At 35.2% G+C, this 27,733-nt stretch overlaps 1 protein-coding gene across 2 annotated transcripts in view; it reads left to right on the plus strand.

Annotated features, from left to right (window-relative positions):
• LOC123533848 (squamous cell carcinoma antigen recognized by T-cells 3-like) overlaps positions 1-27,733 on the plus strand; it is a 46,014-nt gene that overhangs the window by 11,165 nt on the left and 7,116 nt on the right. For both annotated transcript variants that reach the window (XM_053519990.1, XM_053519991.1), the window contains 10 exons: positions 388-450; positions 2,838-2,896; positions 3,239-3,348; positions 4,978-5,090; positions 5,389-5,465; positions 12,799-13,023; positions 14,418-14,739; positions 16,416-16,531; positions 19,080-19,271; positions 26,803-26,892. In XM_053519990.1, the coding sequence (XP_053375965.1) occupies positions 388-450; positions 2,838-2,896; positions 3,239-3,348; positions 4,978-5,090; positions 5,389-5,465; positions 12,799-13,023; positions 14,418-14,739; positions 16,416-16,531; positions 19,080-19,271; positions 26,803-26,892 (1,367 nt within the window). The remainder of the gene's footprint in view (positions 1-387; positions 451-2,837; positions 2,897-3,238; positions 3,349-4,977; positions 5,091-5,388; positions 5,466-12,798; positions 13,024-14,417; positions 14,740-16,415; positions 16,532-19,079; positions 19,272-26,802; positions 26,893-27,733) is intronic.

Below are 27,733 nucleotides of genomic sequence, written 5' to 3' on the forward strand. Positions count from 1 at the left end.
TGGCGGCGCTCTTGTTTTTGTTTTATCTACTCAGCGATAATTTATTTTTCTGTAAGACACAGGGTCCTTAGGTTTTCAATCACAGATCTAGAACAAGGTTCACGCTCTCTGTAATTACTGACTGCACACAATATGTCTATGGACATTTGTTTTCTAACTTTGGTTCTTGTGAGGCAGCTGTGGATTACTTACAGGTTAGAAGTGGTGAGGAGTCCATTAGCATTGGACAGGTTTACTACTGAAATACTATTAAAAATAATTTTAATCTCTGAAAAAAGAAAACATAAAATAGGAAGGGATTTACAGTAAAAATGACTTCTGGATAAAGAATTAATGGTGTATATAAATTTTTTACAGCCAAAATGCATTGTGATGCTTTTGTTACAGATCATGAGGAAGAACTAGAAACATTTAGGTTGTCACTGGAAAAAGCAATAGAACAGATAGATTGTAAGTCATATGCATGTGTTTTAATAGAATTAAACCATTCACATAAAATGTTAATACTTCATATTTTGGTTTTACAAGTACATTCAGAATGTTAGCCACTTAATTGTATAAATAATCAGAATGTATCAGTGACTTGAAATGTTCTGAAATTTGACATCTCAGATGCTTATTGAAATTCAGCATGAAGTTAAGATTTTTCGCTTTATGTAAGTTTTCACTTTATCTGAGTTTTCGCTTTATCTGAGTTTTCACTTTATAAGAGTTTGTTATATCCATTAATGAGCCGTGCCATGAGAAAACCAACATAGTTGGTTTGCGACCAGCATGGATCCAGACCAGCCTGCGCATCAGCGCAGTCTGGTCAGGATCCATGCTGTTCGCTAACAGTTTCTCTAATTGCAATAGGCTTTGAAAGCGATCCATGCTGGTCGCAAACCCACTATGTTGGTTTTCCAATGGCACGGCTCATTTGTTTTTCATATGAAATATATAAAGGAAAATCAAGCAGGAAAAATTAGTTCATTATAACTGAGGTTTCCTTAAAACCGAGTTCGCTATAAGTGAGTTTTAATGTAATATGGCAGATTTCCGCCCAACCTTTCAGAAGTGATCATTGCCAGGTCTTGTTATGCATATTATCGGTATGTTCCCATTCAGTAGAGTTATGGCTACTTATTTGTCAAATTTAATGTTATTCTGGCATCTTCTCTTCCAATGTTGGGCAGATTTCCACCACTCCTTTAAAGAATTAACAGTGCCAAGCATAGTTATGCATATCATCAGGATATTCAGGTTCAGTGGTTTTCAGCAGAGTTCTGAACCTTGATTTGTCATACTGTGAAACCATTAATATTCATGGGGGACTAATTTTCGTGGATTTCGTGGTTGAGTTAATCCACTAAATCTTATCCCAACGAACAAGTAAAATTCCCATTCATTTTATGTTCAGAAGTTGAAACTCACAGAATTCAAATCCCCACGAAATTGCCGTTTTGACCAAAACCACGAAAACTCAAGCCCACGAAATTAAATGATTTTACAGTATGTTACAGTGTGTACTCCACTTGATGTATACCATTAGGCTAAATTTCACCAAACTTCACAAGTGATTAGTGTCAAGCTTAGTTGTGCATATCATTGTCATGTTCTGATTAAATGAATTTCAGCGGAGTCGTGACCCTTGAATTATAAAATTCTATGTTATCTGTGCTACTACTCCTATACCACTGGTTGGAATTCCACCATACTTCACAGGCATTAGCACTGTCAAACCTAGTTGTGTATATCTTTTGAATTTTTTGGTTCAGTGATTTTCCCTGGAGTTCTGGCTCTTAATCTGTGGCATTTTTTGTTGGGTTTAGAGTTACACTGGTACAGTTTAGGTCATATGGTGACTTTCCAAGCTTTAGATGGTTTGGGAGGACATCAGGTGCCCTTCCAGGCATCGTTTCAGATAAAGCATGCACCCAAGTAGAACCACAGACCATCTGTAAGCCAGCTGGAGGGTTTCCTGAGATGAAAAGTTCTAAAACCCAAACAAAGTCTCGAACCTACATCAAGGGGCAAATGATTTGAAGTCAGCAACCATAACCAGTTGGCTATGGAAAACCATTAAATTTACTGTGAAATCATTAAATTTTGTGGGCATGAAATTTAGTAATTTGGTCTAAACAGCTGTTTAATGGGGATATGAATTCGTGGAAGTTTATGTAATAAACATTGTTTATAAGAAATGTTTAGATGCATCAGATCTATTTTTGTTTTGTAATCTCATTTAAAAACAAGTGCAAAACAAATACAAAAAAAGATGTACAGCCGTTTTACTTTCGTTTACCTTAACGTAACTTTTGGAAACTCCTTTTCATTAATGTATCACATGACAGTTGGTGCTTAAACAGATACATAAATTTTACTTCTGTTTAGTGTCTCATTTTCAGAAATGCTTCTTTTGACAAATACACAATTTTGCCACATCATTGTAATAAATGCATCACATGATCAAATCCAGCCACTGAAACACAAGTTCTTTGTTAAAGTGCTTGAGGATTTGACTTCATTTCATGGATTTAGTCCACCACAGAATTCAAGAAAATTAGTCCCCAACAAGTACTAGATTTCTCAACATTTTACTTTGATTGTTGAAAAAATTCTGACAGTTTGCGACAAATTTGCTGGATCATTGCCAGTAGTAACCAAGCTTTAGTAAGGAATTGTAAAGAAAATGGTTTAATTCCCTCTCACCAGGGATTGACCTGTGACCTCAGTGTTAGGGGTCAGAGGCTGTGCCACTACACCTATGTCATATATTTGTGCTATTATATTGCTAAAAATAATGTAATTTTGAATTGGACTGTTATCACTTGCTGAAATATTTATGGTATTTCCAGATTATGGAACAGAAGGGGACCCTAACAGTACATTAAGACAGTTTTGGGCACTAATTGAGGTATGTATGACATTGTGGCATTCATGCCTTAGCATATCTTTTAAAATACTGAATTAAGTCTTTAAAATTAATACCGGGTACATAAATTTGAAATTTAAAATGAAATTGCATAAATAAACATTATTTTCAGGCTGTGCCCAGGGCCCTCACCTTAGGGGATTGGGGCCATAAATTGCTGGTAGAGGAGTTTAATGTCATACAAATTAACCAATTCCAATTTTAGATGAGCAGATTTTTGTCATCACGAAATTACAATAGAATTCCAGAGAAATTCATACTTTTTGCTTGGAAAAAAAACTTTCGTTATCAACAAATGCTGATTCTCCTGAAATTCATTTTTAGGCCAAGTTCTGTAAGAATCTGGAGAAGGCAAGAGAATTGTGGGCTGAGATAATGGCCACTGGTCGAGCAAATGAGGCAGCTCTTTGGATGGAGTATTTTAGATTTGAAAGGTAAAGGTTTTTGTCAACTTTAATAATGTACTCTAGACAGAGTAATAGCTGTGCATGATATTTCTGCTAATATTTGTCCGGTTGACAAGTGGTAATAGGTGGTTAAACATTTATCTAATGTCTTAAGTAAAATAATGTATTACATGTATTTAGAATGTATGTCAAATTAGAGTTTGAATAATTCACCTGTTTTTAGCTCACCTGTCATGAAGTGACAAGGTGAGCTATTGTGATCGCTTGATGTCCGTTGTCCGTTGTGCGTCGTGCGTAGTCCGTTAACTATTTCTAAAAAAATCTTCTTCTTGAAAACCACTTGGCAGAATTACACCAAACTTCACAGGAATGATCCTTCAGCGACCCCCTTTCAGAATTGTTCAAAGAATTGAATTCCATGCAGAACTCTGGTTGCCATGGCAACCGGAAGGAAATTTTTTAAAAATCTTCTTCTCAAAAACCAGAAGTCCTAGAGCTTAGATATTTGACATGTAGCATTGCCTAGTGGACCTCTACTAAAGTTGTTCAAATCATGACCCCGGGGTCAAAATTGACCCTGCCCCAGGGGTCACTCGATTTTATATAGATTTCTATAGGAAAATCTTCAAATTTTAAAAAAAAATAAACCAGAAGGCCTAGAGCTTAGGTATTTGACATGTAGCATTGCCTAGTGGACCTCTACAAAATTTGTTCAAATCATGACCCCTTGGTCAAAATTGATTCCGCCCCAGGGGTCACTTGATTTTATATAGGAAAATCTTCAAAAAAATTCTAAAAATAAACCAGAAGGCCTAGAGCTTAGATATTTAACATGTAGCATTGCCTAGTGGACCTCTACAAAATTTGATCAAATCTTGACCCCCCAGATTCAAATTGACCCAGCCTAAGGGGTTACTTGATTGTACATAGGGAAATCTTCATAAATTTGCTAAAAATAAACCAGAAGACTTAAATCATGACCCCCGGGGTAAAATTGGCCCCGTCCCAGGGGTTACTTGATTGTACATCGGAAAATCTTCCAAAAAATTTCTAAAAATCATCAGTTTGACATTTGAAACATGTAGCTCATATTACTCAGGTGAGTGATCCAGGGTCATCATGACCCTCTTGTTCAGATTTAAATTTTCATAAAACAAAGTTGCTAGCATTGACTGAATTTAATGAAGTAAAAACCTCTAAAAGTGACTGTATTACAACACAGGTTTATCAAAAGGGAGAGAATTTGATTATTTTTCATCTTTTTCTCTTAACATCCAATTTCTGTAAAATTACTAATTTTCTTAGGGGACTACTTTTTGTGAATTTCAAAGTTAATCTGAACAAAAAAGTAAAATTCCATTTCATTTAATAAGTTGAAATCTACGATTTTGTATCCCCATGAAGCCCTTTTGCCAAAACACTAATCATGCTGGACGCAGTTGATTCTGCCTTTGCAATCAGTGTAGATCATGATTAGCCTGCACATCTGTGCAGTGTGATCATGATCTGCACTATTCGCCATTCAATCAGTATCTTTTGGTAAGCACCTGTTTTAACAGTTAATGGTACTGTCCAAATTGAAAGATGGACAAGTCCACAATAGAAACTTAACAGGCCACGAAATTAAATGATTTAACAGTATTTTGATTATTTTAGGACCTATGGGGATAACAAACATTGTCGGAGAGTTCTGCAAAGGGCACTTAACTCTGTCACAGACTGGCCTGAATCGATCGTAGATGCTTATGTCAACTTTGAAAGAATGGAAGGTGAGTGAATTTAATAAAGTGCATTGCCTAAGAGGTATAACTGTAGCTGAATAGAAAGATGAAGTTGTTTCCCATCTTTGCTTAAGATAATTTAGTTTAGGTCATTTATATGGCTAGAAGCATATAGTGCTTAAGAATCATAAATCATATTTATTTCGAAAAAGTGGGTGCCTGTTAAGGAAATCAGTCCTCTACAACATGAAATGTCTGATTATTGAACTTTGAACCATAGCTGTCTTTTTGGTAGAAATAGTTCAATTTGGCAACCAATTGAAATACTACTGAAAATGTATTTCAGGAAATTTGGAACAGTGTGAGCAAGCCGTCAGTAAATGTGAGGCTCAGATGGAACGAATAAATGAAAGAAGAGAAAAGGTATGTCATTATGTTTTGTACTTTTTTTGCCCCCACAAAAAAATTGTGGTATGATTAGATTTTCCCTTGTTTGTCTGTCTGTGTGAATTTCTGTTCTCCAAAAGCATTTGACCTAGAGTCATGAAACCTCTTAGGAATTTTGTTCAGCATGTGAAGTTGTGCCCCTTGTCGTTTAATTGGGATTTCACACAGCCAGACCAGTTATAGCCCTTGATCACCTTGCTAGCCTTGTGGCAGAGTGTCTGCTTTGAGTGTGGGAGGTCCTGGGTTCGATCCCCGGCTGCATCGTACCAAAGATGTGAAAAATAGTACCAGTATCACTCTTGCTTGGCGCTCAGCATTAAAAAGGGAAATTGGCCACTTTTTTCATAGCCTCGTGATGATGGATTCCATCCCGAATGAGGTGTCGAGAGTGATTAATATAAGTTGTAGAACTTGCTTCACAATCTACCTAAAAAAATTATGTATAAACTCAATTGCCTTTGACATAGTCAAAAATATGCCTACAGTGACAAGAGTGGGGACATCATTCTGTGTCCTATGGACACACTTTTGGTTTAATGTTTTTGAATATATATTTATATTTTGCTCATAAGAATATGCTGCACTTCAGTTTAGGGACCATGTATGGATATGTACAGCAATGTATTCATTCCTTTGTTAGTGTTTAGGGTAAGCTTTAAGGATCATTGGATGTCCGTCATTTGTTTGTTGTCCACATTGTCCATAATTTTCTTTAAAGAACATCTCCTAAACCACTAAGACAGTTTTATGTTACAAAATTTGCGATAATTCTAAAATGCATATAACATCAGCATCCTATTGTTTCAATAATTGCTACAGTTAATTAAAAAATAAAGTGAAACATCGCTCGCTTGAGGTCGCAAGGGGATGAGTTATGCTCCAGTTATCCATGGTTTCGAGCGACCCAAACATTGATCAACATATGAAGAAAATTGAAACTTGTTTTACCAATTGTCATCGGGACCATTTGCAGAGGAAATGGTGATGTGTAATAATACACTTGTGACATTTTCAGAAAAAATGTATTACAAACTTTATCTTTGATTTAGTTTATACTTATTTGTTTTAGCTCAGTTGTGAAAGCTTCAAGCTCATTGTGACCACTATCAAGTCCGCTTCCTGGAAAAACCAGTACTGGTGTCATATGAGGTCATGGCTGTAAACCAAGTGGGCTTGAACCCACAACCCCTGGGTAGAGTGGCCGACACATTATCCACTAGAGTCCTCTCTGTTGATAGACTTTTCAATATGTAATTTGTAAATGGCACATATGAAGAAACAACTAAGACTTTATATTGTTTTTATTTATCAACAAGTGCATATAGAAACATAAACATGGAAGATTTTCAAATTATAAATCTGACTTCTGCTTTTTATCTGTCACTTTTATTTGAAAAACTGTAATCAAAATCATAATTAAGATCTCATAATTATCATTTCAGTTTTAAGAAAAGGCCATATTTTTTCCTTTATCTGCACGAATATTAAGATTTTATAATTATCTTCTCGATCCTGCATGATAATCATATAGAAAATAGATGGAAATGTGCCAGGATAACATGAATTGCTCGAGCAAGCCTGGGTGCTTGAGTCATCGATGCTCGAGCAAGCAGTGTTTCACTTTGTAGGACTCCATGATTTTTGGAAGTTAATGAATAATATATTTCATAAATAATCACCAGAGTGTATACAAACTGTGTGTGTGTGTGTGTGTGTGCGTGCGTGCGTGCGTGCGTGCGTGCGTGTGTGTGCGCCTCCTGTTTTTTCATCATTAGACACAAAGGTCATTAGATGTTGGTCTAGAAAATATTAAACACAAACTAGAAATGACATTTGTAAGTAATAAACTGACAAGAAGTAAACGTGGAATATGCACAACATTCACTGGACTTTCAGAATTAGTTAGTAAAAGCTCTGAAAATTACAGATTCAACAGAAAGGGTTTTGAATATTTTATTTTAATTTCATAATGAAGCGATGTTTACATATGTTTGACTATTGTTCATTTAATAACAGCGTAATCACTTAAAATGTTTAAAATTCTCAGACTAATTAGCTTCAAAGTATATGTTAATTTACAGTAAATAATTTTGGCACAGTCCATACTTATTAAGTAAACAAAAATATACCTACGATATAATTACTATACATTTTAGAATAGTTGTAAATATTGTAAGTTACATATCCTGAAGTGATGATGGCGGTCTGCTGAAAAAATTGAGTGAATCGGTTCAGGATTTGCAAAGATACCGTTGTTTAGGCTATTTGTTATAAGTTTATCTACAAAAAATGTAAATTTCCAACAAATCTGCACATATAGCTACATCGATTTTAAAGATTCGTTTCTCATAAATGTACTTATTCAAAATGTACCAAGTCTCTGACTTTCAAGAATCGCCGTCAAGTCGTTGTATATGATATGGTCATAATGTAACACTTCTTTTCATACGTTTAAGCCTTATCAGGCAATAATAGCTTGATTTGACTTTTAAGCCTGATCGGGCAATGTGACCAGCCTTGTTAAGTTAACTGACTTATAATCACTTTGCTCTGACCATTGTTGGTTTGAAGTAGATTTTTTACTCTGAGAAAGCCATCAGGATGACATACAAAAGACTACCACAGACATTGTCCGGAGCATATCTTCTACATGTATAGAGGGATTTTGATGAAACTTGGCACAGTTGTTCACCATCATGAGACGGAGTGTCATGCGCAAGAACCATGTCTCTAGGTCTAAGGTCAAGGTCACACTTAGAGGTCAAAGGTCAAATTCAAGAATGACTGTCCAGAGCATATCTTCTTCATGCATGGAGGGATTTTGATGAAAGTTGGCACAATTAATCATCATCATGAGACGGAATGTCGGGTGTATATTGTGACATTCTGGCACTCTTGTTGTTTATCTGTTTCTTGGTTTACCAGATTATTTTTCTCTGCTTCTGGAACAATTTTATAAACCTCAGTATTTGTAGTGTTTTCTTTTCCAACATAAAGCTTTCCATCAGCAAAATGTACACATTGATAATTTGTTATTTGATTTTTCTGTTGAAGTAGAACTTTTACTTCAGCAAGGTTCTCCGAAAGTTGAATTATGTTCTGCGATTTGTTGCCACATACGTACACTGATCCAGCTTTATCCACTGTTACGCATGTTGGTGTAGACAGTCTGTCAATTCTGTATATTCTAATTATTTCTCCTTTCATACTCAGGCTTGATATTGTGTTCAAGGCTTTATCAGCGACATATAAAGTGCATCTATCTGGACTTAAGCTGAGAGAACATGGCAGCTGGAAAATATCTTCGCGTGTTGTGTTCGTTGGAAATGTTTTCAATATCTCCCCATTCATATTCAAGACTTTTATACTAGGTTTTGGATATGTGTATGAAATGATAAAATTTTTACCATTATGTGCAATGCCATGACAGCCTGGTCCTGCAATAATGTTACCAGAAGAAGAAACTTCTCCGGACGTAGTTATGGAATATATGTGAATTTGTCCATTGTCTGGTAATGTGAAAGCAACTTGCCCATTGTTTATGGTTGTTATTCCCCTTGGAACATGTTTGAGTGTTTTCCTTCGTATAACTGCAATAATAGAGTTTGTAGTAATATTGATCACTTTAAGTAGTGAAGAGTCAAAGTCACCTACAACGACAAGAAACTTACTGTGCACAAGACACATACCATACGGCTTACTGGTATCTACTAATATGCCAAATAATGGAGTTGTTGAATTTTGCACTGTTAAATTGCCTTCATGTTCTGCTGTTCTCTTTGTTTCAGAGTCTAACAGAACAGTTCCTAAAACTGATTCTGCTGAAAGAATATTTTGAATCTGTGTTGCGGATTGGAAATGATAGCGATGTAGCGGTGTCAAACATTCTTCTTCGATCTCTTTCAGTCTTTCTTCCATGTCTTTTATAACTAGCTGGGTGCTATGCATTTGTATGAAGAGTCGGCTTCTATGGCTGTTTGATACATCTCTATCAATTTCAGTTTTCAAACTGTCCAAGGTATGTTTTACCGTTGCTGTTTGCTGTGTTAAGGACTGAACTTTGTGTTGGTCTTCCAATTTCATCGGAGCGATTGTTCTTGCTATTTCTACTTTCAATTCATCAAATTTTTTGTTGACTTCTTCTTGCACCTTTTCAACAGCAGCAGTTGCTCCTTTTGAACAGTTCTTAATTGTTTCATTGTCTGAATCAATTACGTCTTCTATTGATGAAATACTGCTTGTCATATTATCTAGTTTTTCAGAGAATTTGATAAATTCAGGTCTTTTTTCAAGATTTTTGACATACCTCGGTAAGTGATGTGCTGTGCTGCATTTGTCATGCTCTTTTACACAAATGTCGCAGTAGAATTGATCACACTTCTCACAGTAATACTTAATTATTTCATCGTTATGAGTGGTACAGCTCTCCAGACAAAAATCTGTTGGCATATTTTCGGCATCTTGGTGTCCATGTGCCGGATGAAATTCTTGATGAAAGATGAGACAGTCTTTACACATATATTTAACACATTCAGGACAAAAACCTTCAGCAATTGTATGCCTGTCCTTCTGTTTTCTGCATACTTCACAAAACATTTCAAGGTGTACGTCAGTATTGTAACTATCTGAACCCAAAACTTCAGCCATTTTTACCGACTTTTACCATATGTCGAAAAGTTTTCTAACATTAACATCACCTAGTAAAGACTTGATAAACATCTGTCTGAATGACTATTTGTTCAAAGTGGTTATTTTATATCATAACTGCTTGATAAATGAAACAATGATATCATTTTTAAATAGTAGCAAATGAATTGGGGCAAACAGTTAACAGATTGTTTTACGTCATTAGGCTGAACTTTGATATACATTGTATTTTAGGTTCACAGATAAAGATCATTAATGTATTGTTTGATGCACCTAGGTACCTAACAAGGTTTTTGCTTCATTTCTATTCATGTCTAACATGTTTATAGCACTCTTGGAAGGGACTGATTGAAAGTGACCACTATAGACTGGTGACCACTATTGATAGGTGATCACTATTGTCAAGTGACCACTATAGACAGGAGATCACTATAGATAGGTGATCACTATTGACAGGTGACCACTATACACAGGTGATCACTATAGACATGTGATCACTATTGACAGGTGACCACTATAGACAGGTGATCACTATAGACAGGTGATCACTATAGACAGGTGATCACTATAGACAGGTGACCACTATAGACAGGTGATCACTATAGACAGGTGACTAATATAGACAGGTGATCACTATAGACAGGTGACCACTATAGACAGGTGGTCAGTATCCAGGTTTCAACACAAGACATCAGCATCAGTTTCTAAATTAATTTTTCTTGTCATGTTTGTTAGGTGTACTGTTTGTAATAATGTACAGGTTATTGTATTATGTTACATGCAAAAGCTTTTCTTTACAGAAATATAATTATGATGATTTCCTCTTTGCTTTCTTCAGGAATTGATATTGTCGCGTAAATGATAATAACTAACATGTCTGTAAAATTAAACAAAAAAACGGAAAGAGGTAATTTCTGTTTTAGCGAAAGTTTGTGATCCAGTCTCTATGGATTCTTCATTAATGTCACTTTAAAACTTTATCTATAAATGTTGGTGTAGACATTTAAGGTTGTATTGAAATTGATGGATGATTATCTTGTACTATCTCAAGATTGGTAAGATAAACCTAACTACCGGGATGTGCTGTGTATTTTTATCAGTTTTAAACAACAGATTATCAGTTCAGTCACATGATGATATAGATAATATGTTACTTCCTGATCCTTTTTTGCCTGGTCACGCTGTTTTGCCCTTTTCTTGATATGTTACTTGACAAAGTGCTCTTTGATTCTCCATGGACAAATTGCTTTTGGTTTCTTATGTACTAATTGCTCAGTTTCTCATGAACAGATTACTTTCAGTGTTGACCAGAATGCTCTTTAATAGTATTGAACAGATTGCTGTCAGTTTCTTATTGACAGATTGCTCACGGTTTCTCATTGACAAATTACTCTTAGTTCTTCATGGGCAGCTTGCTCCCACTTCCTTATGGACTAATTGCTCTCAGTTTCCCATGAATAGGTTGTTTAAATTTCTTCAGAGAAAAATTACTTAGTTTCACATGGGCAGATTACTCACATTTCCTTATTGAGTAATTGCTTTCAGTTTCTTATGGACAGCATGGACAAACTACTCTCTATTTCTCACGGATAGTCTGCTGTCATTTTTCATTAACTAAATTTCTCTAGAAAAACATGTTGCTTTCAGTAATTGGGCAAAATTGGGCAGTTTCTCACAGACTTCTGCTCTTAAGTTTTATATTGGCAAATTTCTCACAGATTTTCATCGACAAATTGCACACAGAACCTCACCGACACATTGCTCTTGGTAACTCATATACACATTGGTGTTAGTTTCTCATGCTAACATTGTTCTGAGTGTAATATGAACAAATGCATGTAAGAATTTTATTGAAAAAAATCTGTTGGTGACTCATTGACAAATATTTGTGACCATCTTACTGACAAATAACTGTCAGCATCACATTGACAAATGTCTATTACCATCTCATTGACAGATAACTGTCACCATCTCATTGACAAATGAATGTCAGCATTACATTGACAACTGTTACCATCTCATTGACAAATAGATGTCAGCATCACATTTACAAATAACTGTCAGTATCTCATTGAGAATCACATTGACAATTAGCCGTCACCATCTCATTGACAAATAAATCTCAGCATCCAATTGACAAATAACTGACAGCATCTTCTTGACAGATATCTGTCAGCATCTCATTAAAAATTACGTGTCACCATCACATTGACAAATATCTGCCAACGAATAAATGTCACCATCACATTGACAAATATCTGCCAACAAATAAATGTCACCATCACATTGACAAATATCTGTCAGCATCTCATTGACAGATATCTTTCTGCATCTCATTGACAAATGTCTGTCAGCATCTCATTGACAAATATTTATCAGCATCTTATTGACAAATATCTATCAGAATCTCTTTGATGAATATCTGTCAGCATCTCATTGACAAATGTCTGTCACCATCTCATTGACAAATATCATCATGGACAATCATCATGGAAAAATTTCTCTCAGCATTTCACTGACTATTTTTTTTTCAGCATTTTTATCAACAAATACCTGTCTGTATCTCTTAGGCAATTTCCTTTGGGTATCCTTTTGTGACAAATATTGCTTCTTTTCTTATTGTCAGATTTTTGTTTGATGTTTTCATATCATTTCTTTACAGGAACAGCAAGCTGAGTTGGGTGGTCATGAACAGAGGCAAAAGTTTGATAAGAAAGGCCAGCACAAATTCAAAGGCAAGCAGAAACCTGGCAAGTTTCAGCAAAAACAACAATCTCATCATAATAAACAACAACAGAAGCAACAGTCATATCCAAAGAAACAACAACAACAACAACAGCAGCAACACCAAGAACAGATAACTGATATTAAACCTTATAAGAGAAAGGTAAAGCAACGTTGAAGAATGGTCTGTCAGCAAGTTGTTTATTGGAAAGAATTTATAAATTTAATAAAGAAGTAGAAAAAATAAAGGTGGTTTTTAAGGAATATAATGATACTTTTTAATTGTTCACTTACCAATCACATTTGCAGCTGTTGCCAACATAAATAGACATCATTTTATCACAGTTTACTTAGTTTCACTGTTTTGGAAATAGTAGATAAAGGATGTTGAGAATAATGTTTCAAGACATGATTTTGTGAAAATAGTCAGGTGCCAAAACTGATATAAATTGCAGACTGTTAGAATGTTATTAAAGCAAACACACAAAGAAAAATGCGTGCAGAATTTTTATGCCCCTCTTCGAAGAAGAAGAAGGGGTATATTGTTTTATATTGTTTTGCAGATGTCTGTTGGTCGGTTGGTTGGTCTGTAGGTCTGTTGGTCTGTCGGTATGTATACCAATCCGTTTCAGGATGATAGCTCAAAAAGGCTTGGGCCTAGGATCATGAAAGTAGATAGGGAGGTAAGTCATGACCAGCAGATGACCCCTATTGATTTTGAGGTCAATAGATCAAAGGTCAAGGTCAAGGTGACCCAGAAAAGTGAAACTGTTTCTGGATGATAACTCAAGAACATTTGGGCCTAGGATCATGAAACTTGATAGGGAGGTTGGTCTTGACTAGCAAATGCCCCTATTGATTTTGAGGTCAACAGGTCAAAGGTCTAAGTCACAGTGTCCCAGAACAGTGAAACGGTTTCCAGATGATAACTCAAGAACGCTTGGGCCTAAGATCATGAAAGTTGATAAGGGAGGTTGGTCATAACCAGCAGATGACCCCTATTGATTTTGAGGTCAGTAGGTCAAAGGTCAAGGTCAAGGTCTAAGTGACCTGAAGCAGTTAAACGGTTTCCGGATGATAACTTAAGAACACGTGGACCTAGGATCACAAAACTTGATAAGGAGGTTGATCATGATCAGCAGATGACCCCTTTTGATCTTGAGATCAGTTAAGGTCAAGGTGACAGTGACCTGGAACACTTAAACGGTTTCTAGATGATTACTTAAGATCGCTTAGGCCTAGGATCATGAAAGTTGATAGGGAGGTAGGTCATTACCAGCAGATGACCCCTAAAGGTCAAGGTCCTATTGACCCGAAACAGTTAAGCCATTTCAGGACAATAACTTGAGCTCGCTTAGGCATAGGATCATGAAACTTATAGGGAGGTTGATCATGAACAGCAAATGATTTTGAGGTAAATAGGTCAAAGGTCAAGGTCACATTGACCCAGAACAGTAGAACTTCTGTACAGTCACCATATAATTTCTGTTCCTTGTGCAACTACTGAATGCATCAAGGGGGCATTTTGTGTTCTACAAGCTCTTGTTTTTTAAACAGAATCAAGATTTGAAACAGGAGGCTATGGATACCTCAGAAGATGGGTTTAAAGTTCCAGCCCCTGTACCAGCGAAAGTTGCAAAGACTTCGCCACCTCCTGGGTTTAAAGAAGAAAAGTCTGCCCCACCCCCTGGATTTAAAGAAGAAAAGGTAGCTCCGCCTCCTGGTTATACAGGAGAAAAGTCAGCACCACCCCCTGGATTTAAACAGGAAAAGTCAGCTCCACCCCCAGGATTTAAAGAAGAGAAATCATCCCCGCCACCAGGATTTAAAAGACCTAATGAGGAAGAAGACGCATCTTCAGCAAAAAGATTGAAAACAGGTACCAAGTTTATATTATATTTTTGTTTTTAACAGTTTGGAAGCAGTCAGAGCTGGTAAATGCTTCTTGGTATGTAGGTCAGTAATAAAACTAATGGGATCCAGTCAATAACTGTAGAATGCTTGGATGTACCTGTATGGCAACTCTAATTAATACATTGCTTTCTTTAAGTCTTTAGGTGAATTACTGTCGAAGTATGCAAATTGCAAAAGGATATGTTTTGAATGTGATAAGTAAGACATGACAGTAGCTTTAGTGGGACGTCATGTTATGTAACATCATTTCTGTCAACAGAATAGAATTGGAGATATTTTTCAAGACAGTCATTTTGTCTGAAATTAATTGTCCTAAATCTCGGATTTATTTTGAGAAGTTGACATTTGCTTGCGGAGAACAGATTAGTACTGGTATAGAATCCAGTAGCACTGTAGGTTAGTTGCCCGCCATGTCATAACTGAAGGAATGTTGAAAACTTTGCTAAACCAAAATAAAGTAATCTTGACAAAGGTCACAGATATTATGGCATAAATTTGAAATTCATTTTTTTATAATACTGAATTATATTAATAACTTGTTTTTAGAACCTCTTCCTTTGTTGTAACTATTAATAGCTTATATTGTAACTTCATAATTATTGGCCGTAGGGAAAAGGTGAGACCACTTTTCTGTGGTTCAAAGTTTTAGGTGTATTTTGACGTATCTGTACCTGTTAAGGATTTTTCTGTGGACTTAGAATTATTGTTGTTTTTTTTGTGGACGTACAATTCTTTTAGACTTACTACTAGGATTTCTTAAATCGCTTAAAGAAATGAAAGAATTTTCAGTATCGGCTTAAAAATAAGAAAGTTATGAGGATTTATATATTTGATCAAAGTGCAAAAAACAAAATGGCAGATTTATTGTATTTTTAGATGCATATTTGAACTGTTTTATTTTTTTCTGTAAAATATTTTCTCCACTTTTTCCAGGTATAATGAAAGAAATTACCATGTTTTACATCTTACACTCAAGAAATATATGAAATTAACCTGTTTAAAAGGTTATTTGCTAAATAAAGAATTCAGCAGAGTGTAAATGACAATATAAACACACTTAAATGGCTGCTGCCATGATCAGCCATTTTCTTAAATATCAAATTGCAATATCATTTTCAATAGTGGTCCGATTTTAAAAATACTTTCAGCATTATGAAAGGCTTGAGGATGGATTTCATACAAAATTAACTTCTTATCACAGTCAGGCATTCCTTACCCTTTAAATATATTTCCCCACAAAATTGCCATTTTTGTCAAATACCACAAATATTCTTGCCAACAAAATTGAATGATTCAGGGCTGGCGCTGTCGTTCGCCAAATTTGCCATTGACGAAAATCTAAAAAATTTGGCGACAAAAAATCACTTTTGGCGAACACTTTTGGTGAAGTATTTTCACGCAGCATTTTGTTTACAATCACAGAATGGTTTTCTAATCTTCACCGGAAGTATGACAAAGCGCAGGTCTGTAGGCGAAAAAATTGATAAAATAATAAAATTTGGCTACAAGATTTTTCATTTGGCTAAAAGCTTGGCTACAACAAAATTTATCCCAGTGCCACCGCTGATGATTTCACAATTTGAATAGGATTTTCAGTACAAATGAATGAAGACATTGAATTGTGTACTTTATTTATGACAGATACAGAGTCCAGTGGCATTTCACCAATAGATGACAGCAAGGACAGCAGAATGGTATTCCTCAGTAATTTATCCTATGAAATCGACGAGGACCAAATCAAGAAATTTTTTGATAAGGTACTACAGAATTTTATTTACCAGGTTTAAAAAAAAAACAACTGGTTATTAGACTGGGGAATGTCATAGGGCTGGTGGGTGAGTGGGCACTGTCAATGTTTGGTTGTAGTATAGTAGAACCCTGCTAATAAGACCAATTATTACATTTTCATTCATGAGCTCCATGAAGTTTCAGTGGAACATAAAAGTTCAGTATTAATCCATATTGACGCCAAAATTTCATATCGGGTATGTCATGTCATTTGTGACGTCAGTTTCATGTATTTCGTAGCGTTGAAAAGTTGCTTAACAATGATACTTTAGTTTTACTCTGGCTTAAGAACATATTTATATCATTTATGTGATAATTATAAGTACATGTATAAATATAATAAAAAGATTATTTGACTTGAATTGAGAAATATGCACATGTTCTCCTAAAGTTGCACAATACTGTACTTCCACAGCAGAACTTGTGCATATTTCTCATTATACAAATCTAATAACCTATAACTACAATTCTTTAAAAAAGAAGTGGTTGTAATAATGAAATTGCCCTAATTTAGAGATGGTTTTAATATGCTGTTGAACTGCACTTCTGATTTACTTCTGAAGAGGGTTATTTTCAAGTTAATAATGGCTGTTTAGTTACCATAGAATATTGATGATTCTGAAAAGCAATATAAATACAAAATACTCTTCCAGCTCTTATATATTATATTGATAATTTTCTGATTAATATAAATGATGGATGCACTCTGCCAAACTTATTATCATTTACTGTAAGCATCATTGTAAGGTTCTCTCCCCATTTTGTTTATATGGGGGCATTAGGCCCCTTTTAGGGGCCACTAGAACTAAAATATAGAAATTCCTTTATAGGCTGAACACCACTAAATCCAGCTGTTCTTTATTTCATATAAAATCCACTCACTTCATAACGGTGTTTCGACATTTTCTAGCATATCAGATTTTCAGAGACTTATATTCCCATAAAGAACTAGATCGCTACTTTAGAAAAACAAAAAGAAAAGGGGGTGTTAACTTTTATATAAGAAAACTACAGTTCGTTAAATACAATCCGCTGAATTTACTACTTTTCGCTTCTTTCAATTTCTCTTTTCGTGACATTAAATTCTTACGCCGCCATTTTTATCTAGCATGCGATAGGAACATGACGATTTCATTAGAATGCAAAGTGATACATAATGAAACGCGGTAGGGTAAAAGTAAGCACGTTGCTGCCGAGAAAATGCACTAGGAAAGGAAAAAAGATTAGTACTATTTATATTTGGACTACTTGTGACTAGACCTGCGGAGGCTTACATTCTATTTGGTAGTGATCAGCCTTATAGGCTGAACACCACTAAATCCAGCTGTTCTTTATTTCATATAAAATCCACTCACTTCATAACGGTGTTTCGACATTTTCTAGCATATCAGATTTTCAGAGACTTATATTCCCATAAAGAACTAGATCGCTACTTTAGAAAAACAAAAAGAAAAGGGGGTGTTAACTTTTATATAAGAAAACTACAGTTCGTTAAATACAACCCACTGAATTTACTACTTTTCGCTTCTTTCAGTTTCTCTTTTCGTGACATTAAATTCTTACGCCACCATTTTTACCTATCATGCGATAGGAACATGCCGATTTCATTAGAATGCAAAGTGATACATACTGAAACGCGGTAGGGTAAAAGTAAGCACGTTGCTGCCGAGAAAATGCACTAGGAAAGGAAAAAAGATTAGTACTATTTATATTTGGACTACTTGTGACTAGACCTGCGGATGCTTACATTCTATTTGGTAGTGATCAGCCTTTAAACAACTTCTTCTCATGAACTGGTGGAAGGATCTTCTTCAGAGTTAGTTTGTGGCATTATTATAAGGTCCTCTCCAAATTTTGTTCAAGTGGGGTCACTTGGCCCTTTTTAGGGGCTCCTATAACTAAAAAATAGAAATGCTTTTAAATGACTTCTTCTCATGAACCGCTTGATTGATCTTCATCAAACTTGGTCTGATTGATCTTCATCAAACTTGGTTTGTAGCACCATTATAAGGTCCTCTCCCAAATTTTTACCAATGGGGGCAGTCAGTCTTTTTTTAGGGGCTGCTAGAACTCAGAATAGAAATGCCTTCATAAGACTTCTTCTCATGAACTGCTTCACAGATCTTCATCAAACTTCATCTGTAGCATTTTTATAAGGCCCTTTACCTTTTAGATTTGGGACACTTGGCCACTTTTAGCAGCTGCTGGAGCTAAAACTAGAAACACCTTTAAACAACTTTATCTGATGAATAGTTAGATGGGTTTTCATCAGACTTGGTATGTAGGATCATTATGAGGTCCTCTCTAAGATTTATTCAAATGGGGGCAGTTGACCCCTTTAAGGGTCAGATGGTTACGGTCCTAGGTGAGCGGCTTAGGCCCTTTTGAGCATCTTGTGTAGGGACAGGCCTAATTTATTAGCACATTTATAGCAATTTAAAGTCATGCACAGCTTTTAAAGAAATGAGAAATGAAGTTATGAAAACAACAGTATTAATGTCAGTTTTTTTTTTACAGTGTGGTGCAATAGAAGAGATAAGATTAATTAAGAATTACCAAGGCAAATCAAGAGGTTATGCTTATGTGGAATTTGCTGACCAGTTGGCTGTTAGTAACGCATTGACCTATGATAGAACCCCAATAGAAGGAAGACCCATGTTTGTATCCAAATACAAAGCGAAGGGCGAGTCAACTAAACAAGATTTTAAGGTAAATTAGAAAAAAAATATCAAGTTCTTTTGTTTTGAAATTTTCTTTGGATGAATGCTTGAATTTTGTTATTTTCTGTTTTTGTCAAAATTTTTGAAATTTGGAAAAATACTTACATGTGTTAAGGATAACATGGTGTAATAGCCATATTTCATATCTTGTAACTGGATGGTAATATTTAAATGAAATTTGGTCACTTTAAAGGCATTCAAAATTAAAGTCTTTTCAGTGAGAGATTTTTCAAATTTAATCATTTTTTGGGGCGATAAGTTGTATTGAAGTTAACATTGATGTCTATGAGAAATATATACCGTATAAGTACTTATTTCTGCGGGCTTAATATTCTGCGATTTTTAAAAAAAGAGGTATATTAAATTTCTGCGTAACCTTATTTCTGCGGTGTCTTCACATTAATGGGATTTATTTCTGCGGTTCTGTAATCACCGGTTGTTTCATTAATTTCATATAGACAGGTAAGTATTTTGTTGTAATTTTGACAGTTATGTTGGCTTCCGTTTTAAAAATAAAAGTTGACGGATACTGATGTAACATCGTGATCATCACATAATATTTAGTGTCAAATGCAAGCAGAAATAATCGTTTTATGATTACAGTCATTCCAAACAGACATGAAAAATGCCTAAATCTATAGTTTGCAAACTTACCCATCTGTGCATTGTAACGGTATGATCATTTTTGTTAATCACGCCTTTTTCAAGTCCCATTAAAATAACGGTAAACATGACCATTGGCAGACAGACCGGTTGACAATAGATACAAAGGATACCATGGATTGTGTTTGTCACATAATTAAAGAAAATTGAAACTAAAAGCTGACTGCTAAATGTTGAACGAAAATCAAAACAAATTCGATGTTTTTTATTATGGTTTATTCGACAGGAAATAACAAAAAACAGTTCTATTATATTACCATTACTACTATTTTTTTAGCTCACCTGTCACAAAGTGACCGTCGTCCGTCTGTGCGTACGTGTGTCCGTGCGTAAACTTTTGCTTGTGACCACTCTAGAGGTCAAAATTTTCATGGGATCTTTATGAAAGTTGGTCAGAATGTTCACCTTGATGATATCTAGGTCAAGTTCGAAACTAGGTCACGTGCCTTCAAAAACTAGGTCAGTAGGTCTAAAAATAGAAAAACCTTGTGACCTCTCTATAGGCCATATATTTCACAAGATCCTCATGAAAATTGGTCAGAATGTTTACCTTGATGATATCTAGGTCAAGTTCGAAACTGGGTCACGTGCCTTCAAAAACTAGGTCAGTAGGTCTAAAAATAGAAAAAACTTGTGACCTCTCTAGAGGCCATATATTACACAAGATCTTCATGAAAATTGGTCAGAACGTTCAACTTGATGATATCTAGGTCAAGTTCGAAAGTAGGTCACGTGTCCTCAATAACTAGGTCAGTAGGTCTAAAAATAGAAAAACCTTGTGACCTCTCTAGAGGCCATATTTTTCATGAGATCTGTATGAAAGTTGGTCTGAATGTTCATCTTGATGATATCTAGGTTAGTTTCGAAACTGGGTCAACTGTGGTCAAAAACTAGGTCAGTAGGTCTAAAAATAGAAAAACCTTGTGACCTCTCTAGAGGCCATACTTTTCAATGAATGTTCATGAAAATTGGCCAGAATGTTCACCTTGATGATATCTAGGTCAAGTTTGAAAATGGGTCAGGTGCCATCAAAATCTAGGTCAGTAGGTCAAATAATAGAAAAACCTTGTGACCTCTCTAGAGGCCATATTTTTTATGGGATCTGTATGAAAGTTGGCTGAATGTTCATCTTGATGATATCTAGGTCAAGTTCGAAACTGGGTCAACTGCGGTCAAAAACTAGGTCAGTAGGTCTAAAAATAGAAAAACCTTGTGACCTCTCTTGAGGCCGTACTTTTCAATGGATCTTCATGAAAATTGGTCAGAATGTTCACCTTGATGATATCTAGGTCAGGTTCGAAACTGGGTCACGTGCCTTCAAAAACTAGGTCAGTAGATCAAATAATAGAAAAACCTTGTGACCTCTCTAGAGGCCATCTTTCATGGGATCTGTATAAAAGTTGGTTTGAGTGTTCATCTTGGTGATATCTAGGTCAAGTTCGAAACTGGGTCAACTGCACGAGGGCTGACCGGGAAACTATTGTATCTGCATTTTTGTAAATTTTACAGGAGAAAGAAAAAACTGAATATTTTCTTAAAAAACACAGCTTAGTATTACCATTCTTAGTAAATCATTATCAATTGAAATAAGAAATAATATGTTGGCTTTAAAAATGTACTCAAATAATTTATTTTTAAGATTTAGCAAAAAGTGTCAGATACAATAGTTTCACGTTCAAAATGACGTTATTGAATTTAAAAAATTACCGTGAAACTATTGTATCTGCATTATTCATTAAATATTATTCATAAAATTCATATTGCTTTAAGCATAGAATTATTGTTTTACTTATAAATAACATAAATTACAAATATACAATGAAAATAGTGTTAGATACAGTATTTTCTTTCTGATGACCGGGAAACTATTGTATCTGCACTTGAATTATTTTTTCATTTTTTATTATTATCTCATTGAATTATCACTTATCTGTATTTATATTTTTGTATTTCCATTGATAAATTGGTAAATGAATTAAACTGAACAATATCTTAAGCCAGTAATAATGGTCAAATAAAATAAAAATATGTTTATCATTACCTTAAATTATTATTATTATTATTATTATTATTTATATATATTTTTTTTTTTGCAAGCGTATGCATTAATACTTGACTGTACACATTTCATTACATCCAATATAAATTTCGTACAAGAAATCAAGAAATTAATTTATGCTAAAATGAAGTTATACCAGGGGAAATGAGCTGCAGCATGAGAAAACCAACAGAGCATTTATGACCAGTGTGGATCCAGACCAGCCTGCTCATCTGTGCAGTCTGGTCAGGATCTTTACTGCATGCTAACTGTTGTAAGTTTCTCTAATTGCAATAGGGTTTGAAAGTAAACAGTATGGATCCTGACCAGACTGCGCAGATGCACAGCTATGTTGGTTTAATTTGGACCGGTTTCACCCCTCCCAAATATTCAACAAGAATTTAATTTTTCAGGACAGTCCGTGAATTCCATTGTCATTATTTCAGTAATGGTACAGCACTTTTGTGTTTTAACTTATAGCCATATTGATGTGCAGTGGCATGGTTACAACTGAGTTCTGTTGCTTTTGAAGTAAGGCATAAAAAAATTGTTTGTTTCCACTGTTGTTTACAGTATTCCGACCTACCCAAAAATGGTTGGTCCGACCCTAAAATTTTAATGTTTTTATGGCCTTAGCGAATTTTTTTTTTCAAATTTTTAATAAAAAAATGCAGGACTCCCACTTTTTATGCTTTAAACATTGTCATTGATGTTAGAAAGGAACTTATTGTGCTCTAAAGACATAACCTCCATATTTGTATTCATTTCTTGACATAAAAATAATTTCCGAAAAGTCTCAATAATTTTAAACAAACAAAAAACATTTTCCAACCTACCTACCCTAATTTATTTTGTGCATGCTACCGAAAACAAAAAAAAATTTAAGGCCTAATTTACCTCACCTGTGTTCTAGCGACAGTAGTATAGTGAAACTTTGGTAAAGACAGAATATTATCAAGAATCATTTTAAAAAATTGCTTAAAACAGAGATTTCTACATGACACTGTCTCTTTTTCTTTTTTGGACAAAGGTATTCATATACACTCAAAAATTTAAATCGTTATAGTACAAATAAAAAAGGGACAAAATCGACAAGATGTTTTTAACAGAACTTTAGTTTATTACAATAACTTAATCACCATTATCAATATTTGAGGCTAAAATTTCAAAAATGACCAGACAGCAAATGAAAAGCCAGAAAGCAAGCACATGACCACACGCATGTGCGATAAATGAATAAAAACTTAGGCATTTTGTCGTGTCCTTACCCTCTCCGAAGCATACAACCCTCCCATGTGACAGAACAGCATAATCCGAGAGAAGTCACAAAGGAAACTAAGGTAATGCATCATTGACCTAATCTGGTCATGCTGCCATTTTCAAAAGTAAAGGGCAAGAAAAAGCAACAAGATAAGCCATTATGTCACATAACAGAATGACACATGGCTAACTCTGTCTTATATATTTTGATTAAAGTATGTACAAAATTAAGTCCATAGCCATTAAAGTGTAAGCCATGACTGTATGAATTAACATGGTTATAATAGAGCCACGTCACACTAACAACTGCCTTTGGGAATCTTCAGGACTTTGCAAACAGTGGGCCCAGATCAGTCTGATCAGGCCCAAAGTGTTTGCTAAGTAACAAAAGACCTATTAAACTTTTTCAAGAAGCAATTTTCTGATCCTATTTCAACAACCTAAAAGCACAGAAAAGCCTGGATCTACAGTAAGTCTTGACAGAAATTTACTCTGTCATTGAAGACACTTTTTTGCATGACATGGCTCAATTATGTAATAGTATTCAGCATTAATTTTTTGGGAAATTGGCTTTGAAGCTTACAAGCCAAGTTCTTTCTGAAAAAATAGTAACAATTTTCCAACAATAAAAATAACACGAGGATCCACAGAGTCGTGAAACGCTCACCTCAGTGATACCAATTTACCAAATGTATATTAAAGCTCTTGGCTTCTTGGTTTTAGACTAGATAATATTTTCAAATCTTTTCCTACATAAGTGTATGTAAAAGAAGTGATTTTAACAACAGCTTGAAATATCTTGGTAGAAACATCTTGGTAGAGGTCACCTCACAAACATTTCTGGACAGGTTTTGTTTAAACAATTCATGCCTAGCAATCTGCGAATGAGGACTTTGGCAAATGCTGAAGACCAACCTCAGATGCAACAGAATGTGACGTATGATTAGGGACTTCACTGTTTGCATGAAGGATTCACTTGTTCTAAGTAAATCAAGACCTGACACCACCATACAAGTTTGCACATACAACATTTTATTTCATAACCAGTGTGTTTGCAGTTACCGTGAAACTATTGTATCTGTATCACATTATGTGAAAATGTTAATGTAAACTATTATTTATTTTAGTTTTTTAATATTCACATAAAACCTGAACAACAGTAACAAGTTTTCTCCTTGTTTGGTGTTTAAATTACAGACCATAATGTCACAAATAATGTTTTTTCAAATTGAGACTGTAACAGGAAAAGTTACCGGGAAACTATTGTATGTGCTTAGGAGGCAGATACAATAGTTTCCCGGTCAAAAAACTTTAAAGAAGTTGATGGTTGCAGATACAATATTTTCACATTATTAAAAAAAGAACAAGAAATTATTGGAAAGTTTTTATAATATTTTTGCAGTAGATGTATGACAATAAAAGGCTTAAGAAAATGCAATAAAACCATTTTTGGTCAAAATGTCAGATACAATAGTTTCCCGGTCAGCCCTCGTGCAGTCAAAAACTAGGTCAGTAGGTCTAAAAATAGAAAAACCTTGTGTCCTCTCTAGAGGCCATATTTTTCAATGAATCTTCATGAAAATTGGTCAGAATGTTCATCTTGATGATATCTAGGTCAAGTTTGAAACTGGGTCACGTATAATCATAAACTAGGTCAGTAGGTCAAATAATAAAAAAACCTTGTGACGTCTCTAGAGGCCATATTTTTCATGGGATCTGTATGAAAGTTGGTCTTAATATTCATCTTGATGATATCTAGGTCAAGTTCGAAACTGGGTCATCTGCGGTCAAAAACTAGGTCAGTAGGTCTAAAAATAGAAAAACCTTTTGACCACTTTAGAGGCCATATTTTTCAATGGATCTTCATGAAAATTTGTCTGAATGTTCACCTTGATGATATCTAGATAAAATTTGAAACTGGGTCACGTGTGGTCAAAACTAGGTCAGTAGGTATAAAAATAGAAAAACCTTGTGACCTCTCTAGAGGCCATACTCTTCATGAGATCTTCATGAAAATTCGTGAGAATGTTCACCTTGATAATATCTAGGTTATTTTCAAAACTGGGTCATGTGCCTTGAAAAACTAGGTCATCAGGTCAAATAAAAGAAAAACCTTGTGACCTCTCTAGAAGCCATATTTTTCAATGGATCTTCATGAAAATTGGGTCATGTGGAGAAGGTGAGCGATTCAGGACCATCAAGGTCCTCTTGTTTTTTAATTTGCTCCGTTGGCATTTGGACAAAGGCGGATAACGCTATCAGACATTTTCTTATACCTAACCAGATTATAATGGCCACTTGTATCGTCGTATCAAGACATGTCAGGACAAAATTTTCTGCGGATTTTAAATCTGCGGTCTTATTGTCTTCCGCAAAAAACGCAGAAATAAAGTTCTTGCAGAAAAAAGTACTTATACGGTAATTTCTTTGATTACGAGAATCTGAGCTTGGTTTTCGAGAACATTTTGTGGTAGAAAGCTGCATTGTATGATTTTGATACAAATATCAAAAAGAAATCTAAAATTCCCTGTAGGGAAAAGGAGAAAATAATTTTTTTATCTAGTTTTCAGGGGAGATAACTCAGGAAAAACTAAAATTATCAGTGGAGGTAATCTAAAGGAAATTTTTGAGAACTTCTGTCACTATATAACTTGTCAATATGCACCTTATTTCTATCGTTTGACATTTTTAAAGCTTACATTATCAAGTCGTATGCTTTTGGTGAAATTAAGGCCTATTACACCATGTTATCCTTAAGTATTTGTAAGTAAAAAGTAGGAATATGAAGAATCAAAGTGTTCTCAGCAGCATTTGTGAAATGTGTGGGAAAGCTCTCTAAAGTGTTAATCACGCAGTATGACTTGATGTTATAGACCACAAATTGAGAACAAGAAATAATATATCCCAGACTGTGGTATTATCATTGGATAAAATCATCGGAGTTGAGATGAAAAAGATTTATATCTCGAGAATGCATCTGAAAGACTGATGTTATTCAAGAGAAAGTCACTGTTGAGGCATATTATTTTTATTCTAGAACAATATCAAGGAGTATTAACTTGATGATTTATACTTTAGATATTATCATGTCTGTATTGAGGGGTTAGAGCAAAACAGTTCTAAGTAGTTCTTTATCTATATGAATTTGAAGCACTTCCAATTTCACCTTTTGTTATGGCTATGGTATAAGTTGGATGTGCAAGAGACAAAAAAGGTAATGTTTTACATGGACAGATGCTTAACACAGGATACTTCACAAAAAGGATTGAATGACTTTACTGCAGCGGGCTCAAGTATAGAATTCTGTCTTATGATAGAACTATCCAGATGGCTTGCAGAAGATTGGTGGTACTACTAAGCTGTCCGCTTGTACCTAACATCTAGAGTGGTTCCTGGGGGTCTTCATCAACCATTTAGGCTGGAAAGTGGCAAAACCCAACAGTAACGAACAGAAAAATCTTAAAATAGTTCAGTCAAGTGGAGTGTGAAAAGACAATTTTTTTAAAAATATTAATTCTGGACAGTATTGATGCTATAGTTATTACTAAATGCTTTACAGTATGGAACATCTTTGGAGAAGAACAAGTTATTCATCAAAAATCTCCCGTTCACCTGTACTGAGGAAGCTCTGAGGACATTGTTTTCACAGGTTTGTGTAGTGTATTGCAGTGTTCTATTTTAGTTTAAACTGTAAAACACAGATTGCTCGAAATATCAAGCAGATGACCAAATTGCTCGAGTTATTCCAAGGTTCCGAATGATCCAAGCATAGAAAATATCAGGAAAAGGACACAAAATCATATGAAAATTAATTAAATTTCTAGGAAAGTAACTTAAGCATAAATACATTGATTAAGCTTTTTGAATAATTTTTAGCTTGACTATTCGAAAAATAGTCTGTACTATTTTACTTCCCTAGCAACGGCGTCACACCTTGTCTACTCTCCCTGGTGGCGGTGTCACACACACCATGTCTACTCTCCCAGGTGGCGGCATCACACCTTGTCTATTCTCCCTGGTGGCGGCGTCACACACACCTTGTCTACTCTCCCTGGTGGCGGCGTCACACACACCTTGTCTACTCTCCCTGGTGGCGGTGTCACACACACCTTGTCTACTCTCCCTGGTGGCGGCGTCACACACACCTTGTCTACTCTCCCTGGTGGCGGGTCACACACACCTTGTCTACTCTCCCTGGTGGCGGCGTCACACACACCTTGTCTACTCTCCCTGGTGTTGGTGTTACACCTTGTCTACTCTCCTTGCTGTCAGCATCACACCTTGTCTACTCTGCCTGGTGTCAGTGTCACACCTTGTCTACTCTCCCTGGTGTTGGCGTCACACCTTGGTTAAAGTTTTGCATGCAAATACATATAGCTATCATTTAAAGGCATATACAAGGGTTGTCCCAGAAAATCGTGAACTTTTTTTTATTATTTTGAAAGCGACGCATCAAATAACTATTTCAACTGATGTTATGTCAATGTATA

This window comes from Mercenaria mercenaria, chromosome 12, assembly GCF_021730395.1.
Source record: "Mercenaria mercenaria strain notata chromosome 12, MADL_Memer_1, whole genome shotgun sequence".
Taxonomy (NCBI): domain Eukaryota; kingdom Metazoa; phylum Mollusca; class Bivalvia; order Venerida; family Veneridae; genus Mercenaria; species Mercenaria mercenaria.